Source organism: Passer montanus, unplaced genomic scaffold, assembly GCF_014805655.1.
Source record: "Passer montanus isolate IOZ18808 unplaced genomic scaffold, ASM1480565v1 scaffold15, whole genome shotgun sequence".
Lineage (NCBI taxonomy): Eukaryota > Metazoa > Chordata > Aves > Passeriformes > Passeridae > Passer > Passer montanus.
The window spans coordinates 3,520,213-3,532,481 of record NW_024362051.1 but is presented as its reverse complement, the minus strand read 5'-3'; the positions used below and the strand labels follow the sequence as shown (position 1 = coordinate 3,532,481).

At 38.3% G+C, this 12,269-nt stretch overlaps 1 protein-coding gene across 3 annotated transcripts in view; it reads left to right on the top strand.

The window, feature by feature from the left end:
• Window positions 1-239: 239 nt before the first annotated feature.
• The window catches only part of GABRA1 (gamma-aminobutyric acid type A receptor subunit alpha1), a 41,691-nt gene continuing 29,661 nt past the window's right edge, over window positions 240-12,269 (top strand). Inside the window, exons 1-3 of one of the 3 annotated variants that reach the window (XM_039701583.1) lie at window positions 240-617; window positions 2,887-2,974; window positions 6,648-6,760. In XM_039701583.1, the coding sequence (XP_039557517.1) occupies window positions 2,901-2,974; window positions 6,648-6,760 (187 nt within the window). In that variant the 5' untranslated portion in view covers window positions 240-617; window positions 2,887-2,900. Of the gene's footprint in view, window positions 618-677; window positions 791-985; window positions 1,070-2,886; window positions 2,975-6,647; window positions 6,761-12,269 lie in introns of those variants that run through there. The other 2 variants (XM_039701584.1, XM_039701585.1) reach the window with 2 other exon arrangements.

Genomic DNA, 12,269 nt, shown 5'->3' with positions numbered 1-12,269 from the left:
CTACACCCCTGGCCAGCCTTCATTCATATTTACGCCGAGACTAAATATTCGATCAAAGGTTGAACGCTAACGCAGATCGGTTATATTTTTAATGCACGACCCTTAAAATAGACTGTTTTGTAAACTGCGAGTGTCTAAAGATGTTCAGCGCAGCCTCCCCCGGTCGCGCAGCCTCCCCCCCAGTAATAATAATGCTGCAGATTGTAGAAGGATTTGAGTCTGCAGCCAGAGAGAAAGGGATTAGGGCGAGAGCACTGGAAGTTAAATTGTGCTGCATATAAAAAATGGGCGGATTGGTCTCTAGATGAGAGCTTGGTACCACCTTCCTTTCTAAAATAAAATCTCTCTGGCATGAAGTCACAGCCTATTTCACATCCGGTTTACCCTGGGACGTATTACTACTGTCTTGGTAAAGAGAAAGCTTTTGTTGTATAGCGGCGGTCGGAATATTGGGAAGAGAAATTTGGGTGCCGAGCCCGGAGGAGCGGAGCAGCGGCGGCGATGGCCGAGGCGGAGTGAGCGGCGGAGCCGGAGCCGCGCAGCCTCCGCGCCGGCGGGCGGGCACCGGCAGGGCAGCGCCGGGCAGCGGCGCCGCGGACCCGCGCCCCAGGGCTCCGGTAAGCGCTCCGCTAAGGGCGGCTGCTGGCTCGCACCCCCGGGCACACGCGGGCACGCACGGACACACGCGGGGACACACGGACACACGGACACACGCCCGCGCCCCTCCGGGCGCTCCCGGCTGCGGGCACCGCGTCCAGGCGCGGGCGGCTCCTCTCCTCTCTGTCCGCAGGTACCGCCGGATCGGGGTGATTTTTCTTTTTTTCCCCTCTATCCCTCCAGCTTGAAAATCCGCAGCGATCGATGGGCATTGTCAATTATCTTATTTATTTATTTTTTTAGCGCGGACTGATTTCCGCCGGTCCCTCGCAGAACGGTTTTGGGTTTGGGTTTTTCCCTCCCGCGGGCGCGGTGGGAGGGGTGGATGCTCCGGGCCGGGGGATGCAAAGTTGAAATGCCGGGAGGAAAACAAGTCTCGATTTAAGCCTCCGAGAGGAGCAAATATCGCACAGTGAGTCAAAATGCATCCCAATGCCCCTCTTTTACCCCCGATTTTGTTTTTAGCAGTACCCCCCCTCCCTTTTTTTTTTTTTTTTTTCTTCCAGTGGGCGCTGCTGAAACGCTCCCAGAAGCGTGGCTCTTGCTCCCATTTTGAATGGGAGAACCGGCGCTGTTTTCTCAGGCGGTGCGGGTAGGGGAGGCCGGGGGCTGCCGGGCTCTAATGCTCATTCACAGCCTTAATTAACATTTGCTTTTTCCAGCAGCAAGAAACTTTCCTTCTTCGGGATTTATTGTGCCTGGATGGGTTTATCAAGCAGGGGGTGGTGTTGGGAGAAGGGGAGCAAGCGTGGAGCTCAACAGATCAAAATAGTTCAGAATAATTCACTTTCCATTCTTCATCTCGATGAGCCTTTTGCAAAGGCAGAAGTTGGCAGGACCGGGAGAAGGTGATTTCTGAAGCCACAGATGTTGTCTTTCCCTTTGTAAAGGGGCTGATTACAGGGCAAGTTAGGATGCAGTGTCGTCCCTGAAGATCTTTACCACACTTTCCTGCCACAGCCAGCTCCTTCCTATCCAGTTAGATTAGCTCAGCCCCATCCAATCCATCCCATATCCAACCCCATATCTGCTGATCATTTGGCTATAAATGCATTAATTATATCTCATTGCTTACATGCCGCTTTGTAACGGTATTTTATTGATTTAAATTGTCCCTGAGAGTGTGCAGTGAATTGGGGGAGCTTTATTTAAAGCCACAATTACATTTCTGTGTACAGTGCTTCATTTTCTCAGGCACATAAAAACCCCTCCAATTCACTGCTGGGGGAAAGCAGAGGCTTCGTATTTGTTAACCTTATTTATGTAATGAATCCTAAAAATCGACTCTATTCCAGCACACTTTGAATTGGTATGTAAAGGGACCTGAAACCTCTCCTGGGCAATTAGTTGAATCTGCAGCACTGATGCCACAAATATCAGCTAACTTTGTATTTTATAGTTTATTAGAAAACAGGAGAAACTTTCTGAGTTGTGTTACTTTTTACTCAAAGGTAAACTGAGAGTAACTCAGTGAAGCAGAGAGCACAGGAGATGTTTGGAGAGGAGGAGAAGGCTGCAAATGCAGAATTCAGAGACTGGTAGGGATTTAGGAGATAGTGTGCAGGTTGTCAGCACATGGTTTCATTATGAATTGTGCCCTTTAGCCCTGAAGTGTGCCTATGTAGCAGCAGATCATAGAGTTAGAATCTGATCGTTTTAGTCCTTTTCTGATGTTGTATTTCAGGGAAGAGGAGGATTGTTTTATCTCTAGAAGAAAGTTGCTTCCATCACATCAAAGCAGAGCAGTGGTTGTGAGGAAAGCACCACTCTCCTCAATCACACTACCACACTCTGACACCTTCCCAGACGTTTGGAAGGACTTGGGATGGTTCAAGTCAAACAAAAAAAGGCAATTACACTTGGTTATCTGGAAATGCAATGGAGGTGCCTTGACACATTTTCAACCCAGGGAGAAATTGAGTAAGAATTGCGACAGAGTTTGGGGACAGCAGCTCTTACTTGCAATTGTTTTTGATAAAGTTCAAGAGTAATGCATAAAGAATACACCCTTAGCAAGAAATAAACTCTATCCTTGGTCTGTAGGTCTAAAAGTAAAAGGTAACCAGGAGAGCAGCCAAGGCCATACACCCTTATTCAGAATGGCATCAGCTCTACTGTTGTGAGGTCACTGCCTGACATCAGATCATTCTGCAGGAGTTTCCAATGTCAGAATTTTTCCCCTAATACCTGTTTTAATGTGGGGGATGTTAATGGTTATTTTCCTTCTAGTTCCAGGGTCCACCATGAAGAGATTCCTGGTGCTTTGTGACTGCCTCTGGGCCTGGAGCCTCCTCCTGAATGCACTGACTGAAAGAAGGTGGGGAGATATTTTTTAATGCACCAACATATTTAATGTAGCAGCATAAAACAAATACTGCATGGGCTGCACTACCACTAAGTGTATTGGGGGAAGTTAATCCCTGTTCAAGTCCCACCTACATCTAAGTGAAGTTTAAAAGAAAACTACAATTTGTTTGCATGAAACTTTTTTGTTCAATATGGTGAAGAGAATAAGCAAAAGCTTTCTGAAACAAATTGAAACTAACCTACCTCTTAAACACCTGTGTATTTTTTTTATATTCTTATATAATGACTACTCAGAAGTACAAGTTTCTTCAGAGGGGGAAAAAGTATAATAAAGGATTATTTTGAATCTAATTTAAGTGCTTTCCATAACTTTATTTTGCCTGCAAGCAGAGGCATAATTTAACTTCTTTGCCAGGACTGTGTGCTAACTTAGTAGTTGTGTTGAAAACCTGAGGTAGACCTTCCTGCTGAAGGGAGACTGCTTGCATGAAGAAGAATTTGTAAGCTCAAAGACCATTACAGTTATGTTTGAAACACCATTCTGCACTGAGTAGTTGTGGAATATTTGTTGAAATCATAATCTAAAAATAACATTAAGAATAATCTGTAATCATACAACACCTCATCAAACAACTAGTATCTTAACTATAGACTATAAAGCAGTTTGGAGTATGTTTGAAGTGCTGCCTGCAATTCAGAATTCAGTGAAGACATTTAAGAAGACTCTCAGATGTATTTTTGTATTATAAAAAACATTAATGTGCTTGTCAATGATGTTACCTAATGACCAGAAAACAGTAGAATATTTTCATTGTCAATAGTGATTTCTAAAAGATCTATTTGTGTCTTGATCTCCACAGTGTCTTCTTATGCATTCACAGTTCTAGAGGAACTTATTTTCTGACTGCCTTGAAGATTATAAATTTGTGTGGAGTGGTAATGGGAAAGGTTCATCTGCACAAGCATTTCCTTAAAAAAACAAACGAGTGGGTGATTCATATAACAGCTACTTTATCAAAGACTCCTTTAGGAAAAAAAACCTTTTATTTTTTATAATATATTAAGATTTGAAGTATTCCTGAAGCGCTTCATCTGATCTGGATAGAGAATTTTGTGAAAACATCTTTATTCTACAGATATTTGCACATATATCTATGAACATATATTTATTGTAGCTGTAATGGGTGCATGTGCATTGTTAACGTGAGAATTAAAGCACATTGGACCAGAGTTTAAAAATCCAGTGGTGTGTCAGGAATATAATGACCTGTAGATGGAGTCCGTGCACAGTTTTTTATGAGACTCGGGTTTAATGTGAAAACACAATTGCATGCAGTAATTTTTTCTTCAAAATGTACACACCTTACATGAAGTAGATTTGGATTTAAAGCCATTTTGTCATTGTCAGTTGCCTTACTTGCCCTCTGGAGTGCTGGTAATGCTTTGTGATAAAAAACAACTGATAAATTAGATAAAGTGTCTAATACAAGAAGACAGGTCTTCCCATGTCACTCTTGTTGTCATGAAAAAGCCCTGCAATAGGACTATTTTAATATGTGTGTTTTGAATGAAAAATCACAATCCCTCTGGAGTTACAGCTCACTCCATATGTGCACAGATGCTCAGAATGCTCCCGTTGTGCCCATGTCAGTTAAACCTCACGGTGCTTCTTACCTTGGCTAAGATGGTGGGAAGAGCAGGTGAGGGCACTGCCAAATGGGACTTCCACATGGGAGTGGGGCACAACTGCACTGCCTCCAGCCCATCTTCCCGATGCCTCCTCACAAACATACTCATTTATTTATCATTAACCTTTCTGAAGTGGTTTTCTATCATTTTTCCACCTTAATACTGATGACCTTCTGCTATCCTTGAGATATGTATGAAGAGCAGCTTTTTTCCTGACAATGAGGGTTAATATAAAATTTAATCCACTAAAGGTCGTGTGTTGAAATTCTGGGGAAGGTGTATGAGGAAAGAGCCTTTAAAAGATAAAATGCTTGCTAGAGATAGCAGGAGAACTTGTTATTTGATAACATAGAGGAAGCATAAAAAATATTGTCTGTGACTTAAAATTCAGTTGTAGACATGATCAATAAATATAAATCAACCCATTTTTTTATTAAATGAAGTTGTATGGTATTGTTAGAAGAAATTCATACTATTTTTTAAAAAACTGTTTGGTATTATTTCATTAGAAATAATGATTTATATGCATTAAAATATCCCACCCTATGGAAATAAACCAAAAATTATTAAAACTTCTGTGGATGTCAGTCCTGAAACTGATTTAAATTTGTAGTGTTAAATACTCAAACCTGTGCTGCAAAATAAACTTGGAAGCATTTCCAGGGTACCTGTGTACAGGGTATCCTTCCTCCTCCCCTCTGTATTTGATCCAAGTGGAACACAAGCATGGGATACACAAAGGGTGTCTGACTGATGCAGCTCACAGAAAGAGCATTTAATAGGTATTTTAACAGAACCTGATCCTTTTCTGTATCATATTCCTCCTGAGAGGGTCTTTGGTGGTTAGAGCAGGAAGGGCTGGCAGGGCATCAAGAGCCACGTACCCCAAACGCAGAACAGACTGACCAGTGGAAGAGTCACTTCTGTCACCAGACCTGATCCTAAGGAAGTGTCTGGTGCTGCACTGTTTCCCCAGATCAGTAGCAATGTGTGCAACAAAATGGTGTTTTGGAAAGCAGCACTTTTGCTTTTATCCCTGATGACTCCACGTGTTTGTAATGGAAGTCTTCCCAGCACTGAATGAAAAACCGCTGCTGGGTTAGGATTTAAGACAAGTGTAATCTATGATTAAGGGAATCATCTGTGACAGGGTATTAGGTAAAGGTCTCAGATTTAAGAAAAAGGTTGATTCTGGTGTCATCTACAGCAGACAGAAACCATTAAGCCTAAGGATTTCATTCTGATTTGTATTGATGGAAGTAAGATTTTGGTAGCTGAGTTCAAAGAGCTTTAATTTTATCCTTCTTCAAGTAAAATTTCAGGACCTTTGACTGAGTTAGAGATATACACAGGGATCTATAAGGGAAGCTTTATAGACACAAGAGATTTTCATATCAACAGATGGTTTTGTTATGTATTTCAAAGGCAAAGATGGAGATATTTCTCCAAATCTAACTGCTACAGGAAAATGAGAAATAAAGCAAAATTACATCTTAATCTATGAAAATGTACACTCAATCTACTTCTGTATTTAAAAAGAATAAATATCTGTTTTTGTCAGTACGTGTTAGTGTTCTAAATTATTGTATTATTGCTTTGTATGAAAACCGTTTAAAGCTATTATGAATTAAATAAATATAGCTATTATGAATTAAACACATTACTCTTTGTTGACAAATGAGCATTTTCCTGAGGAAAAGACATATTAGCACATTATAAGCATTAAGGAGTAATGAGGGAAACATTAAGGAACTGGCATTCTACTTGCTCACCATTTATGGAGAGGCACTGATTTTTTTATGATTTTAACATCTTACAATTGAAGGAGAAAATATAAACATGCAAAAACTCTACAAAGCACTACAATCTTGTTATACAGAAGAGGTTATGTGACCATAAACCAGTATGAGTGAGATTAAACGGATTTTGGAATTACTGTTTTCTCAGGTTATTGGTGGATTACTGTTTTTAGTGTTAACTGTTGTGTGTTTCAGCTATGGACAAACCTCATCACAAGATGAACTTAAAGACAACACCACAGTGTTCACCAGAATATTGGATCGTCTTCTGGATGGCTACGACAACCGCTTGAGGCCAGGACTGGGAGGTGTGTTGTATTATGATTTTCAATGTTACATGCTAGATAAAAAGTCAGTTAAAACATTTATCATTTTTTCCATAATATTCTTGTTTTAATTCTGTATATATATATCTATATACACTTACATTTATGCTGATATGTAGCTTTTTTTCCCCAAAAGCCATGCCTTCTCAGTTAAAACATTTATCATTTTTTCCATAATATTCTTGTTTTAATTCTGTATAGATATAGATGCATATACACTTAAATTTATGTTGATATGCAGCTTTTTTTTCCCCAAAAGCCATGCCTTTCCTGTCTTTTGCATTCTTGGTTTTCTCACACTTATACCCAAAAGAAGAAGAAGAAAATGGTTCACAATTCAAGAAGACCTCTGAATGTGTAATGAAACTTTGAATGTATAAAGAATAGAAGGTAAAAGAATACAACCTGTGACCTGACAAATGACAAGTTGATGAATGAGGCCTCAACAGGCCTCATATATCTATGACTATTTCCATGAGGATTTGTTTTTGTAAAAGTGAAAGTATCAATCTATCCTAGTAGATTGTCTCAGAGAAATTTTTAAGATAATTTTTTCTACTTAGATGTGTAAGGATTTGTTTCTTCTACATTTTTTCTTCACAGTTTGATAAAAATGTCTTCTTCTGCTCTTGGTGCTGAATCCAGAGAAAGGCGTAGATTTGTTTCTTCTACATTTTTTCTTCACAGTTTGATAAAAATGTCTTTCTTCTTCTGCTCTTGGTGCTGAATCCATAGAAAGGCGTGAAACCACATAGCAATTATGTCTTTATAAAAACATTGTTACAAAACCTGGTCTTCATCAACATCTCTGTGTTTGCTGTTTGATTTGTTCTACTGTGACATGGTCCCAAAATTGGGTCTTAAAAACTTACTGTTCACAAACATGGAGATTCTAAATGGACAAGCACAAACCTTTTTCCAGTGCATGGAAAGGTTGGCTTTACTTCTTTCAGACATCCTTTTTCTTTTTTTCTTTTGAACTCTTCAGATAAAATAAAACAGAGTAACCCACCCTACAAAATACGGTTCAGACTGATTTCCTATACTCACTCTCAGAGGAACTGCAATATAAGGGGGTATTACATTAGGAATTCTTCTATCATCTCCTGTGTATGAAATGGAAGGTAATTAAGTGTAAGGTTATTCTGTGGTTGGAGGCTACCATCCTGCAGCTGCTCTTGAATTGTGAGCCAGGCTCTTCAATAAATTGACTTCACTGATTTTGAGGAATAGCTAAAGATAAAATTCTGATTAAAAAGTATTAATTAACACATTTAAAAATGTCTTGGTCTATAAATCTTTTTGTGCAATGTCAGGTAATAGACAACAAAATAAGAGTAATTTTTTACTTTTATCTACCAGTATTATTGCCTGCTTTCTTGTGAACCCTTGACCTAGGGTAGATAAATGTTCCTTTATTCTTTGTTTAATGGAACTGTAGAGTTCAGTCAGCTACTCTATCACAGTAAATAAAGCACAGAAGGCAATAAATAAATGAGACTCTGTAAACTGAGTCTGGTACATGTCTACAAGAAAAATCTGAGCATATGATGATTTCTTGTATGGGTTTTATAGCTATTACGATTTTTTTAAAAAGATACTAGAAGGGAAAAGAAAGGGAGAAGCAGGGAAAGGATTTTCTCTCACTCTCTGGATTGCAATGCAGAGAACTAAGCATATCAGTATCAACTCCTACGTCTGTGTCTTCATATATATGTTTCTGAATGCAGACTTTAAAGGTGTCTCATGAAAGAATCATCTGGTCCAGTTGAAATTTACTCCTGACAGAAAGGAAATTAATCTCTTCACAAAGTTAAATGGCAATCTGTATGGCTTTTGAAAGCAACAATGAGTGATGGAAAATATGGGGTGGAGGGGAGGATTGGAGTAGTTTCTCTAACTAAAGGTTTGAGAAATTTAAATAATCTTTGCATCCTTCCTGTTTTGAATTGTGTTGCCTGTTCCTGCCTGTAACCAAGAACCTTGAACTTCCAATTTTGTTTCTGCACAGGATACTATATTTTCATGGTGTCAGTTCAGCAAATTTCTCCTTATGTTTGTCAGCTTTGAACACTAGAAACAAGAGTACCATGGCTTTAAAAAAAAATCCCACATCTGATTAAATTGTGAGCAGTAAATTAATATTTGAAATCAAGTATAGCAAGAATCAGATATACTCTTTTAACTATTGCATGAGGCATTATTGAAAAGATACAGATTTCAAAAACTAGGGACAAATACCCAGGCTGATGTTTTCAGTCCTGGTAGCAACTTATAATAAAGGGTGTGCTCAGGAATTTGGAAATTCACATCTTCAAAACCGTCTTCCTAAGGTATCTAAATCTGAGTGAAGCACCTCAGGATGACTCAATTTTGTCAGCTAAGTTAGATTCTCAGTACAGTGGGGAAATGTATTCTGAAATGTTCCATGCATAAAAATATCCAGTGACAAATCTAAATCAATATATAAAATATAGCATGGGTTTTGGAGTTGGAAGTTCAGTAGCCTTCCATCATAGCATGATTTGATACTGCAAATTTTAAAATGTGTGGAAAAGCAGTGGTTTCATTTTTTTTTCCCCAACATCAATGATGGCTTCTTGTTAAATATTTTGATCAGTTCACAATTTTTACCCCCTCTGAAGCAAAAGTTAAAAAATCTACCAATGTTACAATATTTTTAGATATATAGAATTAGCTCTAAAACTCATTCCTTCCATTTTAGCTGTGATGTAGCTATCGGAGAATTTAAGAGGCCAGAGACCCTCCTTAAAATTTACATTGATAATTTCATGCTGTTAGGCACACTGTACATCTGTGTATGACTAAGTGCACTATAGCACTCTTCCAATCATCCAAAACTGTCTATAATATTCTTTCTATACCTTCTGAGAAGCAGCAGCTGAGGTAAAACAATGCCTGGTGCATTTACTTTGTCTTACAGAAAAAGGCACGTTGCAGAAAACTCTGGTTATCCCAGTACGACCTCTCCTCCTGTAGTGCAGGTTTTCAAATCTGTACACCTACAGAAACTGAATTGTGTGCATGAACAGAAACAGAAAAGAGACCAATTTCTCTCTTTCTCACCTATGGAATAAAAAGTAGATGATAGTTCCTTCAGTAAGGTTATTTGTATTTCCTTCTTTGCCATTATGTGTATGTATGAAGAATTCAGTGATGAAAAGCTATCTTTAAAAATTGTGAAAGGGGTTTGTTTGATCTTGATCTTGGCTTTACTTATTTAGAGAAGTAAATTCATCCTTTTTGAAATAAACACCATGATATTTTTCAATCCCAAGTTTGCAAACATCCTGTTAGCGTGGTGAACAGTTTTACTGTTTGGTAGAAGTGCTCTGGTGCAGCCAGTGAGGCACCATGAAGCCAGGAACAACCTTCTGGAGAAATCTCATTACAAAGATTCATTGTAGAGATATTCTGTGTATTCATGAGAAAGACAGGGTAAAAGGTGAAGCATTAAGATAACGAAAAATTTAGAGGTGTTGAATTTTGAATCACTCTTTGAGCATGCCTAGAATAAGTACTAGATTACAATTAACTCTGCCCTTGCCTTTTTTTGCATCTTATTTTGGGGTGTTACTTCAAAAGGAAAACTAAAAGTCATATCTGCTCCATAAAGAGTATGGGAATGGAAATTATCATCAGATAACCCAAGAAGCCCATATCTGAAGTTAAATGAGAACCTCTGAGCAGTTTGCCATTAAACAAGGGGGAAGGAAAGAAAGAAAGAATTATTTCTCATTAACCAGAATATTATACAGTGGAGTTGATGACCCACAGGGAAAAATTATAGTGATTGAATATGCTTGTTATTCAAAAAATGGCATAGTTGATAAAATTAATCTGATTATTTTTTAAAATAGCATGCAACACCATGTTATACATTAGCACATTTGCACTTCTTATCAATAATTATTGATATAAATTATGTTATTTACTTGTTTTGCCTCCTTCATATGTGGGCTTAGTCATTTAGGCCGGCACTGCTAGGAAACAGCATCTGTTGTACCCATCCATAAACATGAACAAATAGTTACATTTAGTTATTTATGTATGGAAAATAGAACTTCCAAAATGAATATAAAAAGGTTGCAAATGATACTAGAGGACACCTATTGACTCTATGAGAGGATAATCATTTACAAAAAGCAAGGAGGAGGATTTGCAGAGAGTAACATACTGAAGCTGAGAAGAGGAAATCATGTCAGACATTAGGGAAAAAAAACCCAAGGGAAGTCATTGAGGTAATGGCATAATTTTCTGTGGAAACTACCTGGACTATAGAACTAGAGGTGATCAAAAATGGCCTAAATAATAAAGATGCTGATCTCTATTCAAATAGACAGTCCTGAAAAAGCCAAAGGATCAAACAGAAATAAGAAACTAAATTCACTTCAGTGTGTAGTGATCTCTGCTAGTAATGCACTGTATCTAGATTCAGAGTTAAAAAAATTGAAGAACAATGTAAAAGGGTGGAAAAAATAAGTTCCTCAGGTAAATTGAGGAGTGAAATGCCATTCCCTTTAGTTCAGGATTGTCTTCATGTGGGGCATAGAGATGATCCCACAGCAGGTTTGAAGCACCACAGTGGAGACAGGGAAGACTTGCCTAGGGCAGGTTTATTTGGTGATGAGATTCATTAACATGAACTCAGGGGCAGCTACAGATTTTCTAAGACTTTCACCATTTTCATCTCATCTCCCTAAAACTGAAGGATACCACATGCTCCAGGACCTTTTAAATCAGAATAAAGGTAAATGTAGGTTATCCCTTTGAAAGGGATTTTGTAGTAGAAAGGTTAATACAGAACAAACAACAATGGGTTTGATTTGACAGATCAGAATCTTCCTGAATTAAATTTGGTTTTACTGTTGTGTTGAATGCTCAGTAGATCACCCCAAGTAGATTATCAACATGACTACTGAACAGAATTATACTAATTTTATGCTGTCAGTAAAAGGTATTTGTTGATGTCTCCTGTGTGATGTTTATCAAGATTGAGTGGGACTGTCCTTAAGTGGAACATCAGGCAATCTCAGGCAATTCATTACTTCCAGGCAGTGGAAGGGTTGGGGAAATGAACCTCACAATATTATGTGAATTAGATTTTAAGTTTTAGTTGTATGAGAACATTTATATATAAACATATAAATTTCCTCTTGGTTATTGAAGTCCCAATGGAAATTGTTGGATTTTAACATATCTGTGCTAATATAAAGTTTAGGGGAAATAAGGGTTGTGTTTGTATGCATAATAAAAAGTTAAACTTAAATGATTCTGCTATAAATGAAAAGACCTCACCCCTACACATTGTTCTGCAAGTAAAGAAGGACCAGATGTTACACTTAAATTTGTAAAAGTGATGGGGCTGATTTTGATCTTTTTTCTGCTCTGTAGGCACCAGATTAATGTAAAGACAATTGTAAAAAGCCTTAGAAAATCCTAGGAAAATAGATTTAATACAAGAGTGGGG